Here is a 21031-nt window from a genome sequence, read left to right on the forward strand (position 1 = left end):
TGGGCCATTAGGAGGCGGGTCTGGACAAACAGGGGGCGGGGTTAGGGCCGTAGGGGGCGGAGCCCAGGAGGACGAAGGCGGGCTCCCGCCAGCTGGAGGCGGATCGGTCCAGGCCGGGCTCTGCCGTCGCCATGGCAACGGGCACGCAGAGGCGACACTACAGCAGGAGGAGGCGGTTCTCAGAAAGGCTGGGGACAGAGATGCGGAACCAGACACCTCGACGATTTAAAAGGTAGGTGCTGAAAGGTGGTGGGTACCTGGAAAGTATTATTATCGCCGGTTAAACTTCCCAGATCAGAACTGAGGGCAAACGGAGGGGTGAGGGTGTGGTGGGAAGGAGGTGGAAGTTTCAGGTTCCAAACCCCCTCAGAGCTTTCGCAGGTTCTTAAGAGTGCTGTCCTTGAGTCATACGTTCAGAGCTTGAAGACTTCCCTTTCTCAAGCTGTACACCATTCTCCCCAAATGCCGCGGCCCCTGGCTTTGTTCCTGGGAGGAAAGATTCCTTAAAATGGATAGAGTATTGAAAAATGGAATGGCAGCAAAAAAAAAAAAAAAAAAGGATCGATTTCTTAGAGTGTTTGTGGGAATTTAAAGCACTCGGAAGAGTTCATAGCATGTAGACAAACGTTGGCTGCTGCCATCATCATTATCACCACTATTATTTTCTGTGTCCTCTGACACAGAACTAGTGCGAGGGGATTTAGAAGACGTGGCTAGAACCCCACCTGCGCTACTGATCAGCAGAACAACCCACTCACCTGTTATTAGTTGTGGATAATAAAATGAACTCTATTTCCAAGGGTTATTTCAAGTAAAGTTAATGTAGGTGATAGCCCTTTGCAAACTTCAAGTGCTTTATAAAAATTTCTGCCTTGAAATATGAGTGCTCCCATTCTAGGTTAAAACTGGATTCTTGAGGATGAAGGGAAAAGTGAGTCAGAAGCAGAGCTCCTGTATTTCTCCTCATTGTCTTCAGAATTCTTCCTATGGTTTTTGACTTAATGGAGAAAATTTTCACATATTGAGGTTTGAGAAAGTCATTCCAACTTATAGATTAACTTGAATTTTGTGCTAACTAAAACAGCCTGCTTGTGGCTTATCAAACATACATTTTACATCTGCTTTAATTATTATAGAAAAGGGTGCACTGACTAGAAATACAGAACATGCATGTTAAAGATTAAATGCCTCTCTTCCTGGGACACCAGTGCTGTTACTCCTTCAATGATAAGACTCTCTTCCCAAGTGCCAAGGCCAAACCGACTTCCTGTGTACATGCTGATCTGTTTTTTTGAAAAATTGAAGGAATGAATCTCTGACTTCTTTGATGTTCTTTGTTCTGACAAGATTTAAAACCGTGCTGAAAATCATGCTTCTCCAGAGCAGTTGCTTAGAGTTATTTGAGAGGCTATCTCTGGGTTATAGTCCTCAGGTTGGCTCAAATAAAATTCCTTTCTACTCCTATTATAGATTGTTTATTGATTATTTCTGTCAACAGAGTGATACATTTAGGGTAGAGGGAAAACGCATTCTTGCTTGACTAATGATAGGGAAGCATTTGTTTTTGCTTTTTTACTATTAAAACCTAAATGATTAGTATTAAAAATGCCATTGGATAGCCCTGTTGTAATTATAGTATCTTGGGCTGGATTTCCTGCTAACTGGGGTCCTATTTTTTTATACTTCCAGATGAGTTAAATGGGTTAGCCTGGAGTAGGAACCTGACCCCTCTAAATAGGTTTAACTTTTGGAATTATTTTTTCTTGACCTGTATTTTTGCCCATATCTTTCTCTTCCTATTTTAAGGTGGCCCTGATCTGGTTCTTCTGGGGATTCTGAAGATGGGTACCCAAGTGGTTATGAGACTCTGTAACTCCCTGCTGCCAGCAGAGCCCTCTGTAAGTGTCTGGCATTCTATTGAGAGAAGTGTGATGATGTTAATGGAATTTCAGTACAACTCAACAACTGGGGGATTTCTCCATCAGGATTCAGATCCTGGAACAAAACCGTAATATGTTTGCTTTCTTTTCTAGCTTCCCCTTCTTGTGGAAAGACTGGCTCACTTGATTGTTATCTTTTTCTGGAATTAATAAAATCAGGCAGAGGTTGAAAATTCCAAGCAATTAGTCAGAAAATCCCATGGACAGAGGAGCCTGGAGGGCTACAGTCCGTGGTCACAAAAGTGTTGGACGCAACTTAGTGACTAACAGCGGCAGCAGTCAGAACGTATGGGTTGTTTAAAAGATTTCAATAACATTTATTATATAAACAATGTACATGAATCATAGAGAATTTGGGAAATAGTGCATTTCTTTAAAAAACATAATCCTTCTATATAGCAATCCTGTTAATATTTTAGAATGTTTTCCTCTGGTCTTTTTTCCTACATATATTATTTACATATTTGAGATCATATGCACACAGTTTTTGTCTTTTGTCTTTTTAACTTAATGTTTATTAATATGAAATTGCTAAAATGTTTGTTTGAATATGAATACAAATGTTTGGTATTCATCATAATAGCTGTAATTTTCTTGACCATCTCTTTGTTGTCGGATTTGTAGGTTCCTCTCCCTGCATTGTAAATGTGTGTCTGTGGTTAGTTGCTGAGTCGCGTCTGACTCTTTGCAACCTCATGGACTGTAGCCCGCCTGGCTCCTCTGTCCATGGGATTCTCCAGGCAGGAATACTGGAGTGGGTTGCCATTCTCTTCTCCAGGGGCTCTTCCCAACCCAGGGATCAAACTCGGGTCTCCTGCACTGGAGGTGGATTCCTTACAAGCTGAGCCGCCAGGGAAGCCCCACATTGTAAATAACTAATTGATTTTCTCATTTAAGACGTTTGTCCCTTAGGATAGAGTTCCAAAGGAGAATGCTAGGTCAAAAGATGTGGACATTTTAAATAATAACTTACTTTTTAAAAGAAGAATTGCAGTGTTTGATTTTGTATACATTCTTCAGAAGCAGAGGGACATCAGTTGGGAGGTAGGAACGTCCTTGTTAGAAATGTGGCGACCTCTTTCAGTGAGACCCAGAGTCCTGGAGAAAGATTATTTCATGATGGTGGAATTAGTCATGTGCAACCCTAACACATTATGAGTGGCAGACCAGAGATAATGTGGGCATTTACAAGTGTTTTGTATGAGAGAAAAACTTAGGGTCAAATCCAAAACTTCCACTAGATGGCGCTAGTCTTAATCTAATTTTTTCCCGTAGGATAGCTGGCAGATAACTTTTAAAATGTGAATTTTTAAAATGCATGTAGGATATATTTGCATATCTGCCTTGGTACAGTTTATATTAAGCACTAGCATCTGGTGATTACTTTGGCAACATCCTACTTTAGTCTCACACCATTCTGTCTCTTTTTTCTTTTTTCTCCCCACTCAGTCTGTCACAATCACTGTACACTCTGTCCCCATATATTAATATTGGATCCTCTGTTTTACTAGTCTTCCTTTTACTATCCTTCCTTTCAGTGTTGTTTCTTGCCTCTGTGTGTGTGTTTATGTGTAACTGTGACTTCTTGAAGTTTTTGCCAAAGAATAGGACCTGGTGCTCCATATATGTTTAATGAATGTTTAATGAAAGACTGCATTGATGAAGGAGAGGAAAATATAGGAGGATACTAGAAATTACTTATACTTATCTTCAAGATACAGTAAAAGAGACCAAAAAATTCACATTCTTAAATGAACTATAAAATACTAACTGATATAGTATAAGAGCATGCTATCACTTTTAGGTCTTAAAGAGAAGCCAATATTTACTGAGCATATACTATACACCATGAAATATTCTTTCTAGACATAAATCAGTAGCAAAACATACAAAACTCCCTGCCCCCATGGAGCTTACGTTTCGGGCAGAAGAGAGGCTGACAATAAGCAAGTATATATAGAATATCAAAGCTGGTGATGGCTGTTAGGAAAACAAAACAGGCAAAGAGGTCTGGGAATGCTGCCATGAGGAGGTGGTATCATTTTGTGTAGAGTGGTCAGGAAAGGCCAAAAGGATCAACAGGTTTAGACAGAGACTGAAAGAAGAGCAGGGATGTGCCACGGGTTATCTGGGAGGTGAGTGTTCCAGACAGATTACCATCAGCTCTGTCTTGATTTTAACATCAAGAGTGGTCAGAGGAGTTCCAGGAAGAAGTGGGACTTGAACCAGGCATCATGAAGATTTGAGTAGCAGAAGTGTGGAAACTTCTAGGCAAAGAGATAGTCATGAAGGTATAGAGGTGACAAGGAGCCTTGTGAATCTATGAGACCGTGAGGAGCCTACAAACAGCACAGGCAGTGAGGAGGGGAGACCTTAAGCCAGGCCTGAGGAACCTATATCTGACACGCTGGCAGAGGTCAGTGTTTGAAGATGTTCAAGCAGTTTAACAGCAAAATGAATGTGTTGTCTAAGGAAGATTAAGGGATGCAGACTGGCAGAAAAGCTTGGGGACAAAGAGGTGCAGTTTAGGAGCCAGAACGCGTTTGGGACTTTGCTGGTAGACATGAGCCCTTTTGTGTGTATGTATTTATGGTGATGTCTCTGAAGATAAGTGCAGTAGAAATTGTAAACATATGTTACTGCCAAGGAACTTGCTAATGTGAGAAAACAGAAAAAGATTAAGAAATTATTTCAGAGTCATTTAAAATATTTCTTTTGACAATTTTAATTGTTTGTTTATTCAGACTTTCTTTCTGCTTCTTTATAGTCATTAATGATTGCCCATAATAGATGTGTTAAATTTTACATAGGTGTGAGTTTCACACTTCTTAGTTCTCCGCAGGGAGAAGTCACAGTCAATATTTTTACCAAATGACAGTTTTGTTTAAGGTTCAAAGCTTACTTAGGCTAACATGTTATTGTTTCTATTAATAGAAGTCATGAATGAGTTTGCCAGGGTTTCCTCCACTGGCTCATTCTTTTATACAACTGAAAACATATAGTGAGTTCCTTCTATGCTGTAACATCATATAAAAGTTTTGCATAATGATTAAGAATCTGGACTTTGGCTTCATTGCTTCATAGTTGAATCGGGGCAAATTATCCTTTAGATCTCTCTTTCTGTATGTGTAAAGTGGGAAAAATAAAAATAACTTACTAATTGTGGTAACTGTGACCATCAGCTAAACTAATGTATATAAGTGTTTTAGTATAGTGCTTGGCACATAGTAAAAACTCAATTTTGCTATTATTAATACTATTGTAGATAGATATTCAGGTAAGTTTTGGTTAGTGAGGAAAGTATCTGCCTTTATTGGTTTTTGAAAATTTTTATTTTATTCAAGTATTATTGATTTATAATGTGCTAATTTCTACTGTACAGCAAGTGATTCAGTTATACATATATCTACATTCTTTTTCATATTCTTTTCCATTATGGTTCATCAGAGGCTACTGATTATAGTTCCCTGTACTACATATACAGTGGGAGCTTGTTGTTTATCCATTGCCTTCAATGTTAAAGTAAGGCAGGACTGAGGAAGCTTGGTATAATTTCAGAAACCAGGCAGCATGGCAGAGTTATGCAGAAAGCAGCTTGCCTGTACTCTTTGCCTCTCCTCCAGGCAGAGTGAATAACAGGTCTGCAGTGGTGGGAGTGCTTCCAGCTACCCGGACTGGCTTGCAGTTTTCCCTTGTTCGGACATCGCGGGATGTAGATCATTGTTCCAGTTGAACTAGCCCATTTATCCTCCCAGCTCTTGTGTTGATGTCACAATAGGGTGAGATGGAGAGGACAGAAGGAAGAGGAAATGTTAGTGTTGCTTAGAGCTAAAGTTTGACTCTTTACCTGGGTCACTTTCTAAGTCAGACCATGATAATAAGTATGATGAACTTATCTCTTGAGCCAAAAAAAAAAGGGGGGGATTATCTGGTCCATCAAAAATTTTGTGCTTTTTCCGAGTCTGAGAGCCAGACTATATGTGAACACATTATAATTTGGGGAACATTCTAATAGTTGTGTGGGGACAGTGGAACAGAATATTTTGAAATTACACTGCCTAAATATAAATGAATTAATATTCAATGCTGTTTAAATTTTGGTTCCACCCTTGCATTTGCCACATTTTCAAGTTTTCATTAGCCACATGTGGTTAGCGGCCACTGAATTGGACAGCACAGACATGGAATATTGCCACCATCACAGAAAGATCTGTTGGATATTTTTGCTGTGGGATATGTGGTTGGTGTTATTATAAGCTTCCAAGGAATAGTGCAATCTTGGCCCACATGCCCTATAATAGATTGTGTGTCTATTTACCACAATTCTCTCTTAATTCCTCCAGCAGACAGTGAATGGCATAGGACTGGGCCTCAGAGGACTTTGGTTCAGATTTTAGTTCCTGTATTGACTTGCTACCCGAGGGCTCAGCAGGGCTCCTGCATTGCAGGAGATGGGATTTTGATCCTTGAGTCAGGAAGATTCCCTGGAGGAGGGTATGGCAACCCACTCCAGTATTCTCATCGGGAAAATCCCATGGACAGAGGAACCTAGCAGGCTAAAGTCCATGGGGTCCCAAAGAGTCGGAAGCGACTGAGCACACATTGACTTGCTAAGTGACTGTGAGCACCTATGCTAGTCTTGGTTCCTTTCTCTGTGAGATGAGAGAGTTGGGCCAGGTGAGATCTTTTTTTTGGAGCTTTAAAAATCAGTCATTCACAGGTCCTATTTTGATAAATAGCTTGTCCTCTGAGAAATAGTGACCTCTAGGCATAGATGACTGTCACAGGACTTGCCTCAGTATTTTTTGCTGTGTCCAGAGCATGCTGGGCTGTCAGCCAATCAGAATCCTCCAGCGAGGGATCCACCAGCTGGGTGTTTTGGTTGCGCATCACTATGTATGTAGATGTGCTGCATACAATTTTATGCTCTTGGAAGTTTCACACTTCTCTTTAAACAGGGGGCTTGTTGCATTAATTTGTGTTAGTGACTTAACTGAGGGTGTTACACAGTAAACTGTGGAGGTGGCAAGGGGAGTTCTTGGCAACCAAATTCGCCAGCTCGAAGGATGGGTCTTCTGACTTGTGGGCTGCTCAGGTTGAGTTTGATGTGGTGTCATGGCTTTTCCCCCAGCCTTAGTCAGAATTGAACCCACAGCATTCACCAGCAGCAGTCACTTAACACCTCGGTTGACTTCAGCTTCCTGTTTGCTGTGGTCAGAAGGAGGTGTGTCTTTTCTCAGAAGCATCTTTGTGTTTAGCAGCTTTAGACTTTTAGGGAAGATAAGGCTAGTTCGGCTCAGAAAAGGATTTTCTTCTCTAGTGACCTGAGGAGGAGGCCATTAGGTTCAAAAAGAACCATTACTGACTTTTCTTGCTAAGATATTAATGAGGGTTTGGGGAGGGAATCTGGCCTTTTGCAAAATCACCAGGATAGAGTTCTAGCTCCTCACACAGCCTCAGTCACTGCCCCGCCGTGTCCCCCGGGGCAAGGTCTGACCTTCTGTGAGCCCTAACACTCTGGAAACCCTTCCCCCCATCTGGGATCACGAGGTGTAACATAATATGGGTGTTCTTTCAAGCTTCCAATTTTCCTATAGAGACAAGAGCAGTGCGCTGAGAGTACAGATGACTAGTATTTTTAAAAATAAATAAGACCGTTGACCGGAGTAATGAGAAACAGAGGGGAAGCGTTCTGTTTCACTTGAGGAAGCTTTTATCTGACTCTTTCCAGGGCACCAGGAGATTTGGCGGTGATTTTCATTAAAGCCCCATTTAATTAATTTAAAACCCATTTAAAATATAGGTTTTACATTTTATCAGTTATTTGAAAAAGAAAGGAAGAAAGAAAGTTTTTTTGGTAAAGCTTTGTTCATCCTTGGCTTACCCTTGATGTATCTGTTGTTATCCTGTGATTGATTTACCATTATTTTATTAAATGTATCCTAATACCATCCATAACTAAAGTCTCTCAGTCTTCTTTTTGTCTCTTCCTTCTGTTTCCCCTTCTTTAGCCTGACCTCACTGTTCAGGCCCCAGGTGGCAAAAGGTTGCAGTTTTCGGCCAGTCTGCGGTGGGTGGAGGGGGAATCTTATAATTCACTCGCCTTCCTACCCACCGTCGGTGGGGCATTTGAGGCCTCAAGTTATCAGAGCGTGTGTGTGTGCGCGTGTGTGTAGCGCATGCACACGCCGCCATGCCCGCCTGTGTGTCAATGCGGGCGTGTGCGCGCGCACGCGCGTGTACCCTTGGGGCGCGCACAGATTCCAGGACTCCCCGCTGCAGACCTGCCGTGTGCGTCTGTGTGACCACCAGCGAGCGCATGCACTAGCAGCACGCCCGCCGGCGTGTCAGTGCGTATTTATGTTTGTGTGCGCTCGTGCCTGTGTAGCCTCGGGGCGCGCACACACACCGGCACGCCCGGCTGCAGGCCTGCTCTGTGTGTGTGTGTCTGTAGCGTCTGCACACACACTCCCGGCCCGGTGTGTGAGCGTGCGTGTGTGCGCGCCGCGGGGCGCTCCTTAACGCACACCAGGCTGAGGCCCCCCCGCCAGCGCCTCTCTGCCGGGTGCGCGCCCAGCAGTTTCTATAGGAACCGCGGCAGCGCCCGGGCCCCTCCTGCCGAGCCCCGCGCGAGCATGCCCAGTGGAGGCCGCTAGTTTGGCCCGGGTCTGGGTTTCCAGTAAGTGGCATGCGGGACTCCGCAGACATCCCAATGAGCTGAGCCCAGAGGCTTTGTGTGCACCGGGAGGAGGAGGCAGCGGCCGCCGGCCCGGAGACCCCGCCCGGGGGGCCGGCAGGAACAATGCTAGCCTGCCTGACCCGGGGGAACTTACTGGACGTCCTGCAGGAGGGCTTCAACGAGGTAACTGTCTGCCCCTCCCACTCCCCCGGCCCCCTCGCGCTGGCGCCGCCCGCCTCAGCTCCGGGAGGGGTCCTCCTCTGCCCCCATCTTCACCGGGACCCCAGGACGGTCCCCCCACAGAGCCCTGAGGAGGCCAAGGTGGTGGGTACGGTACTGTCGAGCCTGGTGGAATAAAAAGGGCCGACTTCTCGCCGCTATGCTGGGCCATGACCTTCCACGGTAGCTGGCCAGAGCCCGGAAGACAGGACCACAGATTTCAGAGGTCCTCTCCTTCCAGAAGAAGTGGTCTCCGTGCTCCCCGGGGTCCTCCTTAAGGAAGCCTCCAGGGAGGCCCGTGGATATATGGAAACGGTGCTCCTTCTGGTTCAGTGGGTGGGCTGAGGGAGGGCCGGGGTGGCCATAGAAAGTTTGAGAAGGCAGGGTGAGTGGGTGGTCCACAGGAAGTGCCCTCTTCATGTTCACATCTCTTTCTAAATCTGGGACGGTGCATTTCTCCTCACCCTCGGGCACGATTGGCAGAGAGGACTGAGGAGAGATTTCTGGGGTGGAGAGTGGTGTTTGCTCCTTTCTGTGGAGAGTTGGAAACTGGGTCTCAGTCCGACTGGCAGTATGGGCTGAGGCTGGCAGGGGGAGTCTTTCTCTCGTCACTTGTTTTCTCTCAGAATTCTGTTAGGTTGCCATTCTCTTCTCTTGTGACCCAGGACTTTCTGGTTCAGGACCGTTGCCCCTTGGGATTTGCTGCGAACCTCTTCCATTGTTTCTGCACCCCACCCTTGGGTTGCCTTAGCTCAGCATCCAGGGAGACCCCTGCAAGCAGAGCTGGACCCTGAGTGCCACCCTTCTTCCTTTCCACCTCCCTCCTTTCCTTTCTGCCTCTCCCTCTCTTCCCTTTATGCCACTCTTTAAGTTTCAGTTTTTTTTTTTTTAACCAGTTTTTTTGTTAAACAGTTAACGTATGAATACATTTGCTTCTTAAATATGAACATTGCAAGCAAGACTGAGAGCCTGGTCCACCGCTGCTTTCCCAGAGGTAACCATTCTCATGAATTTGCGTGTAGCATTTTCTTTCTACATCTGCACTACAGGCTCTTGCCTCAATTCCTGTTTTTCATTAAGAAGCTCTTCAGCCTGACCTGTCTGAGAACCTTCCCCCGTCCTTGCCCCTGTGCCTCGTTTCTTGGCAGAGAGTTTCGAAAACTGCACAGATGCCGTCTCTACCTAACCAACCAACCTGGTCAGAGTTTTCCTTTGGCTGGGGGGTGTCGCAGCCTTCACGGGAGGGCAGAGCTGGTGTCCCGCCTGCACCGCAGAGGTCCTCATCTTTGCATCAGGCGCTTGGAACACACGGAAGGGGTTTGTTAACCGAGAGGTACAGTCTGAGCTGAAACACAGACAAGCCGGGAAGCCAGCTCTTTGAGTGCTTCCAGGATTCCTGGCTCCTCTTTTTTCGCTCTCTGCCTCTGAGCCTGCCCTGGTCTTGAGCCTCACAGAAGCTCTTTAGGCCCTCTTCTGACCTTCCGTTTTTGTAAGTCAGCCCCCAGGATCAGGTTCCACTGTCTTATTGGGGGAGGAAATCAGCACAGAGTGAGTCCTGGTCTTTGCCATCTGCTCATTTCACTTCCAGACCTTTCAGCTGAAGAGCCAGGTACACCAGGAGGCTGGACTGTCTTTTTTTTTTTTTTTCTTTTTCATGCTTTGGTGCTTCCATAAATGTCCCATGGCATTCAATTCTTAGAAAATATAAGGGCAAAGCAGAGTGGGAGAGTTTTCTTTTTGTGATGGTAACAGTCTTCATGAAAACAACAGACCACTTTATAATTAATTCATCTTGAGAAGAATACAGTGATAACCTCTTTTCCCTCTCTGACACGGATTTTTCTGCTCATCTTGTAGTCTTCCCTCCACCTCTGTCACAGGCTAATGTACAGTCCATTCCCTCCTCTTAGTAGATTTGACCTCTGATAGCCAATAGGTATTTTTGTTTTCTTTGAGAAATTGACATCATGTAAATAATACAAAGAGTAATACATTTAATCTCAATGATCCCTTATAGTTTAAATAATTCTTTGATATATGTAATACATTACATTAAATAATGCTTTTCATATATGGTATCACATGTAATGCTACTGAATAATGATACAGTTGGTCATTTCAGAGTTGATGGGCCCTGTTTGACCTTTTCCAGCCTCTCGGGTTGCTTAATAGATCCACTAATGTTCAGTCTCTTCTGCTAGAGTCATATGATAAGGGTGTTAGGAGGGACTTAAAAGCCATTGTCAAAATACATTTCAGTTTCTCTGAGAAACTCTTCCCCCTGGAGCTAAGAATACCACACATGTATCCAGTCATCTCCTGGGAATGAGCCAAGCTTATCTGAAGCTGTTCTGTATCACCCAGATGCTTTATAGGTCTATGTGGTTAGGGCTGTGACCTCATTCTCTATGGCAGAGAAAACTGCCACAGGAAATGAAGCTGTGGGCCTAACTGGTTAATTATAAGGGAACCCTGCAGCAGCAGAAGAACCCTGCCCTCTGAATCAAGGCTTCCCTTTCTACACCGTTGGCCTCTGGTCTCAGTCTGATTGCCATCCTGCCTGACTATGCACAACAGAATTTTCTTCTACCACCTTCCGTGAAGGATGCCCTTGCCTCCACACACCTAACAAATTCTCCTCCACAGGATTGATCCTTGTCACAGCTGGGAGCACAGCACCTTATATTGACAAGGCGGATCTGCATTGTCAATTATCCACAAGCTTTGGCTCCCGCCTCACTCTGCGGCTCACCCTGGCTGTCATCCCCTGTCTCCTGTGTCTCCTGGCCAGGCTTTCTGTGGGTCACAATTTCCCCATTCTGCCTCTGCCTCAAAGCTATTTGTTTTCTCTGCCTCTTGGTGTTGATGTTGTCATATGAATGTTGTCTTTGATTCATGTGCCAACATGAATTTCTGGCAGTGTTTTTTCTAGGGGCTGAACTTTATTTAAAAAAAAAAAAAAGACTTTGGTGTTTGTGTTGAAAGGTTTTGACAGACCTGAGACTATAGTATGTTTTGGCAGTAAGCATTCATTCATTTAGCTACTTTGTTCATTATTGGGTTCATTATTGAGGGGATGGATAAAATAATTGAAAAAACACCTGGTCTCTGCTTCCAAGAAATTTATAGGGAGAGATTTATAGGTGTGCTAAAAGAACCATGTGGTAGGTGTGCTAAAAGAACCATGTGGGATGCTTAATGTGGTAAGCATCATAAAAGAGGTGGTGCTCGTGGGAGATCATAGAGATATCTTTTATTTAATGATATCATGAAAAGCACTGAATACTTACCAACCGACCTGATCACTGAGGCCAGGCTTTTTCCTTTTCCTGCTCGTTTGGTAAACATGCACACAGGCACTCATTCCACAGACATCCAATGAATTACTGTTTGCCAGGCACTGTGCCAGGCTCTGGAAATAGATGGCAAATAACACAGAATCCATGCCCAAGCGGAGCTCACAGGCCAATGAACATAAAGCAAGTGTCCAGAGTGGAACCTTGGGAAAACTGTGACGATACAGAAATCCTGCTTGCCAGGCAGAGCCGGCCTGTGCCTGGCTGCAGTGTCATGGCCCGAGAGACTGGAAGTTGTGGGAATGATTTATAACAATGTTGGTCGACAGGAAGTCAGTCGTCTGAGCCCTAACCTTTTCAACAGACGACTTGGAAGACTTTCCCTACACGTTTCCCTCCGACTGGAAAAATAGAAATTTACATCCCACGTGGAGAGTCATCTGCCCGGCGGGCCCCGAGACATACAGGAAGAGCCTTTGTGCGGTGCGGTGCCCTCACAGGGATGCAGAAGGAAGGGAATTGGCAGGTGGGGCAACTGTGGGGCCCGTCTCTCCTGAGCGCCCCATGCCTTCGTCCATGGAGCGGGGTTTGCAGCATGGGCCAGCCAGAGGCGCTCAGTCCTTTCCACAATGAATCCCTCTGTGCTTCGCTGTAGAAATTAAAGGCCTGTTAAGTCTTCAGTGTAACCGGGCCCCACGCCCCTGACCTTCTTTCTTCTGTCCTGACTGATTTCTGCTCTCCTCGCCCAGGCTCCTTGGCTCTGTTCCCACAGGAGGCAATGCCAGCTAAACAGATGCTCCCTGGCGGCAGGCTATCAGGCAGTTTTATGTTCCTCCCGGTGAGTGATGGCCTGGCCAGGCGTGTGCAGCCAGCGACAGGGCGCTGCTTGCCAGGTGCCAGCCCTCTGGGCGGTTCCGAGAGGCGGGGGAGCCCTGGACGGGCTTCGGCCGCCATGACTGGCCTTGCTGTCTAGGCTGTGAGAACTAAAGGTTCCAACTCACATGCTTTCCTGAGTGTATTTTCTTGTTATCTACTAAAGGTTCCAACTCACATGCTTTCCTGAGTGTATTTCCTTATTTGTTATCTCCATACCAGGCCCCATGTGAGTGGTCATGGACATAACCTTTGGTGATCAGATACGGTAAGGGGGTAGGGAACCAATCCCAAAGGCCCTGATGGTGGGCTCCACGCCCTGTTTCCAGGATAAGGAACACTCGTAGATCATATAATGATCATTCATCCGTTCACATGCATTTATTGAGCACTTACTTTGAAATGTGTACTCGTGAAGGAACAGAGTATTTGTGGAACCGATAACAAATGGAAATTTTATTTTTTAATTAAAAAAAAGTATTTATTTGTTCAATTGTGGCACATTGGATATTTTAGTTGTGGCATGCACAATCTTTTAGTTGCAGCATGTGGGATCTAGTTCTCTGACTGGGGATTGAACCTAGGCCCCCTGCGTTGGGAGCATGGAGTCTTAGCCACTGGACCACCAGGAAAGGCCCCTGGAGATTTTAAAATAAGGTTGTATGTGTGTGTGCTAAGTCACTTCAGTTGTGTCCCACTTTTTCAACCCTATGGACCACAGCCCGCCAGGCTCCTCTGTCCATGGGATTCTCCAGGCAAGAATGCTGGAGTCAGTTGCCATGCCCTCCTCCAGGGGATCTTCCCAACCCAGGGATCGAACATGCATCTCCTGCATGGCAGTGGGATTCTTTACCACTGAGCCACCAGGAGGCCTAAAATAAGGTTAGCAGATGATAGCTTTCAGAAAGTTTTCAGCTCTTTGTTTTCTGATATATTATTCGTTGATCACTGGGCTGAACAGGAATATAAAGAGCTCTGCCTATATAGGGAAGAAGACAATTAGTGATATTTTTACTTACAAACTTTATTTTTACCTAATTACCCACCAGGCTCAGTGAACAGCTTTTCCTGGTTCAGTAAAGGCCTGAAAGAGTTAATAGGAAAGAAATATAATATTGCATTACTTTACTGGCAGAATTTAGGCCAGTAATAACTCAAGGTTTCCAAGCTCCTGCTTTCCTCTCAGTTTCGCAGCAGCGTTTCCACCCCCATCTCATTCTGCTGCAGCTGGAGGGTCTCAGAGTTCTGAACAGGTATCTGGTTTCACGGCAGAGCTGATTTCCTTCCTGAGCCATTCAGGTCTCCTCCTGAGCTCCGTCTCCAGGGCATCACAAGAGTCCTCTGCTTTTCGTGTTTGCCTTTTTTGCTTGTCAGCAGGGAGCCAACGAGCCAAAACCTTGGATGTTTCTACACTGGGAACACTAGGTCTCACAGACTTGCCAGTGAAGCCCAGGCAGTGCTTTTGGAAGTCTAAGTGTATAATAACCCCTGTAGGAATTCTCTTTGACCTAGAGGCTCAGAGGAGATAGAGAGCAAAGGCTGAGTATACGCAGTTGTTTGGAAGGAAGTGCAGGTCCCAGAGAAAAACAGAAGGAAAGTTACATTTGGTGACAAGAAAGCTTTCCAAAGGAAGAATATGGACAGGATTGTCTATCCTGGAAGAGTTTTAACTCATATTATTGTTATTTGGAGTGACCTGGAGGAAGCTGATGGAGATACCTCCAGCCACTCCTTGGTATGACCACTGCTCTCAAAACTTTTAGACTGGTCCAGTGTCATCAAGGTAAAATCCTGCTCACACCGCTTTGTGGCTATGTCTACTTTTCCTCCTTCTGAGGCCTGACTCAGGTTGTCATAAAAACTCCCAGTCTTTCTAGACTTCTGGATTATACAGACATCCTTCTAGCTTCCTCAGAACAAGTTAGAGGTGTTAATTCTAGACTGAGATTAGATCTGTGCTGTCACTGACACTGTCTGATTGTGTTGGTTTCTTGATTAGTTTGGTTGTTAAGTGTCAAGAACCCATCTTGAACTGGCAGAGACAGAAGGTAGAATTTGCTGACTCGTGGAGTCCAGGGAAGGTTGGAAAACTAAACCATAGAAAGGGCAAGAACGGGGCAGGTTCTCAGAAACAATGAAAATCAAGAACTCAGATGCTGGCAGGATCTCTCCCTCTGCGCTGTCTCTTTATCTCTGCTCCTTTCTGTGGGTAGCTCTCTTCCTTCTCACTCCAGATGACTTTCCTTTCTTAGGTGGGCACCATAGCTTATGGCAACATCTAACATTTATATCTTACAACTTTGTCAGAGAGAAGACTGATTCTATTCCTAAATGCCAAATCAAAAAATTCCAGGGATTGACTGGATTCAACCAATCAACTCAGCTAGACAGTCACCTGTGGCCAGTGAATGGGGTTACATGAGGCCAGCGGGTCCTGGGGCCCTCCACTGTGTTTGCGGAGGGGGCATGTTTCTAGAGAAGGTATCATTGTGAGCTGGGCGGATACCCCCAAGAACTGTGAGCTACAACACTCAGGGGCCTGATTTGAACCTGATTGCAGTCCTGCTGTGTTTCTCCAGCTGTTGTTGGAAACAGATCAAGACCTGGGGGCATGCTTAAGATGTATTTCTTAATAACCAAGATATTTTCATATTTTGGAACCTGTTGCATCTTGTCTTCACTGAATAATAGACATAAAATGACAATGTCAGAAGGGAACAGAATGCAGTGTTATTTTTTTTTTTTCCACCTGCTGAAAGAATCCCAAAGGACTTACTTCATAGCTAGGGGTCTGAGTAGGGGTAGGTGAAGGTAGAGAAAAGGAAAGTGAGTGAACTGGTCTATGGATTCCTTCCCCCCCGGCCCAAGCACCAGTAAAGAAGCTCTGCTTTTCCTTATTTTGCATAGCTGAATTTCAAAGAAGTTACAATTTGGAAAAATGTTATGAAACAAAACGGAGGAGAAAACTAAAACTACTAGTCTACCTCCCAAAGGGCAGCCGCCTCTTACAGAAATCACACAGTATTTCTTCTGCCGCAGGGACAGCTCTGGTCAGTTGTAAACCAAGCAGCAGGAACCGTCAGGGCCTGGGCTTGCCCCACAGGCCTCTTTTCAGATCAATATCACTGTTGGGGAAGGAAAGCGGGCAGTGTGGTTGGTCCTCATAAGTTTCCATTTTGTCCTTCATCTTTTTTCAGAGCCAGCACTAGGCATTTATTGCAAGAATGAAGTCTTGCCTGGCCCCGGGTGAGAAGTACAGGTGCTTGGGTGTGTGGGCACACGCTTGGTTGCTAAGTTGTGTCCAGCTGTTTGTGACCCAGCTATCTTCAGGTTAAAGCAGAGACAAACTGAGGCTTAGTTTAGTGGTTGGCTCCCAACTTAGATTTAAAAGGGAGGGGTGGAGACCTGAAGTCAGTGTGACCCTTAACCTGTGGACAAGAACTGCTTCACTCGGTTGTGAATCTCTGATTTCTATGTTAGATGCCACTTAATAGATCAACAAGTAGGCTTAGTAGTGACATGACAAGAGCTTTTCTTCAGCTGAGATTTTTTAAATAATTTCATTGAAGACATGCTTATCAGTTTTTAAAATCACGTGAATTTTGGCAGAATAGTAGATAGCCTCAACATTTTACCATCTACCGCTCTCCTGGAATGACTTCAGGGTCCATGATGAAGATGGTCCAGCCTCCTGGTCCGTTGACCACCCCCACTGCCGTGATTGTCCCCCACCCAGTGCCACCTCACTTAGGCCACATACTGAAGCCACATCCTGGAGACTTGTTCCACAGAATTGTCCTAACCCTGAAATCTCGAACTCTGAAACTCCACTCTGCTCAAAGCCCCAACTGTCACATTCCTACATTCCCATTAGACTTATTTTCAGTCACATCAGCTTCTCTTCTCCTTACTCTTCCCCGTTTTTCTCAGTTTATCAGCTTTCCTTTGGTTTCTTCTCCCTGGTGCAGATTCCACGGTCAGTCCCTTCCCATATACTCTCCCCACCACCACCCTCACTGTCTTTTCCCTGGCTGAGCCGCCTCTCTTCTGACTATTTCTGGTCCTTTGCTGTGCAGTGCTTAGTCGCTCAGTCGTGTCCAACTCTTTGCAACCCCACGGACTGTAGCCCAGACTGTAGGCACCTCTGTCCATGGGATTCTCCAGGCAAGAATACTGCAGTGGGTTGCCATGCCCTCCTCCAGAAGATCGTCCAAACCCAGGGATCGAACCCAGGTCTTCCACATTGCAGGCGGATACCTCAGATTTACTGTCTGAGCCACCAGGGAAGCCCAAGAATACTGGAGTGGGTAGCCTATCCCTTCTCCAGGGGATCTTCTCAACCCCAGAATCGAACTGGGGTCTCCTGAATTGTAGGTGGATTCTTTACCTGCTGAGCTACCAGGGAAGCACCATTTCTGGTCCTACATTAGCCTATTTCTGGCTTCTTCTGCTCAGGGTCTAGGCCTGCTAAACACTTCCAGAGGAAATCACATAACCTAGTGAAATAACTCAATTACAGAATTATGATTTCCAGCGCCAGCTGAGTCCTTGGTGCAGCCAGGAAACCTTTAGCTCTTTCCAGCTTCACACAGGGTCCCTTTCCTGAAGCCTCCTTCACTCTCCCTGTTCCTTTCACTCTCAACAGACAGACCTGCCCACTTCATCATGGGTAGAGGGGCAATGGGATTTGAGCTCCTTCAACAGCCGTCTTCCTCACCTCCTGGCTTCCCCACAGAGGTCCCTACTCCTGCCTCTCATCATCAGAACAGGAAGAGGCCTCTCCCCCTCCTCTGAAATCTTGCTGCATCATTCCTGCCCTCCCTTTGTATCTGTTCTCCTTCACTAATTCCTCATCTCAGCCTGCAAGTGTCCTCTCATCCTGAAATCCCCTCATTCCTTCCCACCTTCCTCTCCAGCAAATACCCTCTGTCCCCCCCTCACTGTTTCTGTTTTCCTGCTTCCTGACATCTTCTCCCTGCCATCTGACTTTTCACCCCACCGTGCTCTGGTGTCAGTTCTCAGAAAGGTCACCAAAGCCTCTTAAATGAAGTGGGTTTTCCAGTCCTCAGTCTGACTTTCCACGGCATTTGACCTTCTTGTCAATGTCCTGACATTCTCTGGTCTTAGATTCCCATGTAACATTCTCTCCTGATTCTTCGTCTCCCCCTCTGATTACGTGTTCTAAAATAATTTTTTTTTTTTTGGCCAGACCGCACATCTTGCTGAATCTCAGTTCCTCCACCAGGGATAGAACCTGCATCACAGCAGTGAAAGCCTGGAATTCTAACCACCAGGCCACCAGGGAACTCCCCCAAATAATTTTTTTGCTGCTCACTTCACTTGTCCCTTTGATGTTGATGTACCCCAGCCTCTGCACTGAGTATTCCTTCCTTTTCTCTCATTGTGTGCTTTTCTTTTCTTTCTTTCTTTTTTAAAAATATTTATTTATTTATTGAGCTGCACTGGGCCTTAGTTGTGGCACTCAAGATCTTTGATCTTTGTTGCGGCTTGTGGAATCTTTAGTTGTGGCGTGTGAACTCACAGTTGTGGCGTGTGAACTCATAGTTGTGGCATGTAGGATATAGTTCCCTCTCTGACCAGAGATGAAACCCGGGCCCTCTGCGTTGGGATTGCAGAGCCAGTGGACCACCGGCGAAGTCCCTGTATGCTTTCTTTGCTATAATAGAAATAATACATTCTTTAAAGTAAGGTGGAGTGGGTTCAGATTCCATGTTCACCTCTTAACAGCGCTGTTATCTGGAGCAAGTTTTCCTATATGAAAAAAACGGGGCCAATAAAATCAACTTTAATGACTGGGCATGAGGATTAAAGGAGGTATTGCGTATCAAGGGCTTCATTCAGTGGCTGACAGGCACAAGCACTCTGCATTTTCAGCCTCTTCTTTCCTTTTGGTGCCCTTCCCCCACTCCCTCCTCCCTTTCCTGCTGAATAACTTCTTGTAGTTCGACTTATTTTGGGGAGTGCTGTAAAGCCCAGGATGTGAAGTCAGCATTGGGTTGAGATCCTTGTTCTTACCTGTCCTGTGACTCTGGGCTCATTGCTCTTCTGAACCTTGGTTTCCACATCTGTAATACGGTGATAGTAGTTCCACATCTCTGATCAATGTTGGAGGGGGGAGTAAATATTTATATATTTGATCCTTGAACAATACGGGGGTTAGGGGTGCCCCCCCATGCATTGTGGAAAACTGTGTAACCTAGAGTCAGCCTTTTGTACCCACGGTTCATTCACAAGTGCATTAACTGACCGCAGATCATACAATACTATAGTATTTACTACTGAAAAAATCTCTGTAAGTGGATCCACGCAGTTCAAGGGTCAACTGTATGTATACACACACACACACTATATATATGAAACGACGTGGTTCAGTGCCCAGCATAGCACCCGGCACACAGTAAGTTCTCAGCAGATGGTGTTATTATCTCAGAGCCGTCCCTGTTCTCTCACACACAGATACTCTCAAACATCTCACTCCCACCCCACACCCATCTCTTGTGCCCTGGACCTGGATTTTGCCAAGTGGCTGCAGAACATCTCTACTCTGATGTTTTGCAGATGGCTCAGGCTCTTGTTCAAAACTGAACTGTTTGCTTCCCCCGCAATACTTGCTCTTCACATGCTCTCCATCTCAGTTAAAGCCTCACCATCCATTCAGGTGTGAATTTTTGGACTGTCTCTCGTTGTGACTGCCTGCTTCTTGGCAGTCATCCCTCTGACTTATTTCTGCAGTTTGTCCTTTTCTCATTGTTCTGCTTCAGTTTAGGCTCTCATCTTCTCTCACTTGAATTATTACCTGAATGCTCCTCTTTCTGTCTCATATTGTAGTGCATCCAGAGTGACCTTCCTAAGATACAAGTCTCACAGTTTCCCTTTCCTGTTCCAAGGCTCCATGCTTTCCTGTTAAAACTCTTTAAGACTTAAATCTAAGTTCTGGTAGGTCTTGTGCTGACCTATTTCTCCATTATCACCACCTGCCATTCACAACTCTGCCCATACACAAATTTGTTAACTGGCGGTTCCTCCTAGATACCATATAACTTCAGGCTCTTCCTTTCTTTTTTTTTAAAATCACCTCTCCCTGGGATGTCCTTCTATTCCCCAACTGGCAAATATCCTTAAAGAACAGACAGATGTCTTCTTCCCTCTTAACCCACCTGTGATGTCCTCATCCTTTGATCCTGTTACTCCTTTTGTGCATAGATAGCATTTTTAAAACATTTCTCCATTGTTGCAGTGATCACTTTGTATCAGAGTTATTTATATGCCTGTAAACAGTGGGCCTGGCACAATGCCTGGCAATGTTGGCTGCATTTGAATAAATGACTACATGAAATGATAGGGTCTGGAAGTATCTTGTGAGATGGGATCTAACAAGTTGAAATTTGTTAAATATGCATCGATAAGACCAGTTATACAAGAATGAAAGTGGAAGAGATTGGCCTCCCAGCAGAATGTGTTAAAAATTTGGGGAGGGGGGTTGGTTGATAGCACTGTGTGAGTCAGCAATGTGAGGTGGTAACAAAGAAAGAAGAAGAAGGGGAAGAATGGGAAGAGAGGGAAAAAGAGTGTGAAATGTCTTGGATGAGAAAGTTGACTGTCTGATTTTATAGCCAGGGTATTGTGTTTGGTTCGAAGTATTACTTTGAGGGATTTGGGCCAGAATAGCAATAATTCTTGAAACCATTTTGTTTTTAAGATTTTGAGGAAAAATTATGAAAAGACAAACTGGTAGCTAACAGAATGAAAAAGGGGGAAGCACAAATATACAAAATGAGAAATGACAGTGGGGAAATAACCACTGAAACAAACAAAACTGTAGGAGTCTTTGCAGGTCTGTGCAAATAAACTTTTGAAACCTTGACGAAATTATTTCTAAGGGAAATTATGATTACTAAATTTGATAGAGACAGCGTATTTAAACAGACCAATTTCTGTAGGAGAAATAGAGAACTTTAATAAGGAACTACTCCTCAAAAAAAGTACCAGCCTCGATTTTTTCA

General features: G+C 45.1%; 1 protein-coding gene across 2 annotated transcripts in view; it reads left to right on the plus strand.

The window, feature by feature from the left end:
- Positions 1-75: 75 nt before the first annotated feature.
- The window catches only part of DIXDC1 (DIX domain containing 1), a 75773-nt gene continuing 54817 nt past the window's right edge, over positions 76-21031 (plus strand). The window contains exons 1-2 of one of the 2 annotated variants that reach the window (XM_043899090.1): positions 76-232; positions 1807-1898. In XM_043899090.1, the coding sequence (XP_043755025.1) occupies positions 1842-1898 (57 nt within the window). In that variant the 5' untranslated portion in view covers positions 76-232; positions 1807-1841. Of the gene's footprint in view, positions 233-1806; positions 1899-8579; positions 8803-21031 lie in introns of those variants that run through there. The other variant, XM_043899082.1, reaches the window with a different exon arrangement.

This window comes from Cervus elaphus, chromosome 1 (genome assembly GCF_910594005.1).
Source record: "Cervus elaphus chromosome 1, mCerEla1.1, whole genome shotgun sequence".
NCBI classification, from domain to species: Eukaryota; Metazoa; Chordata; class Mammalia; order Artiodactyla; family Cervidae; genus Cervus; species Cervus elaphus.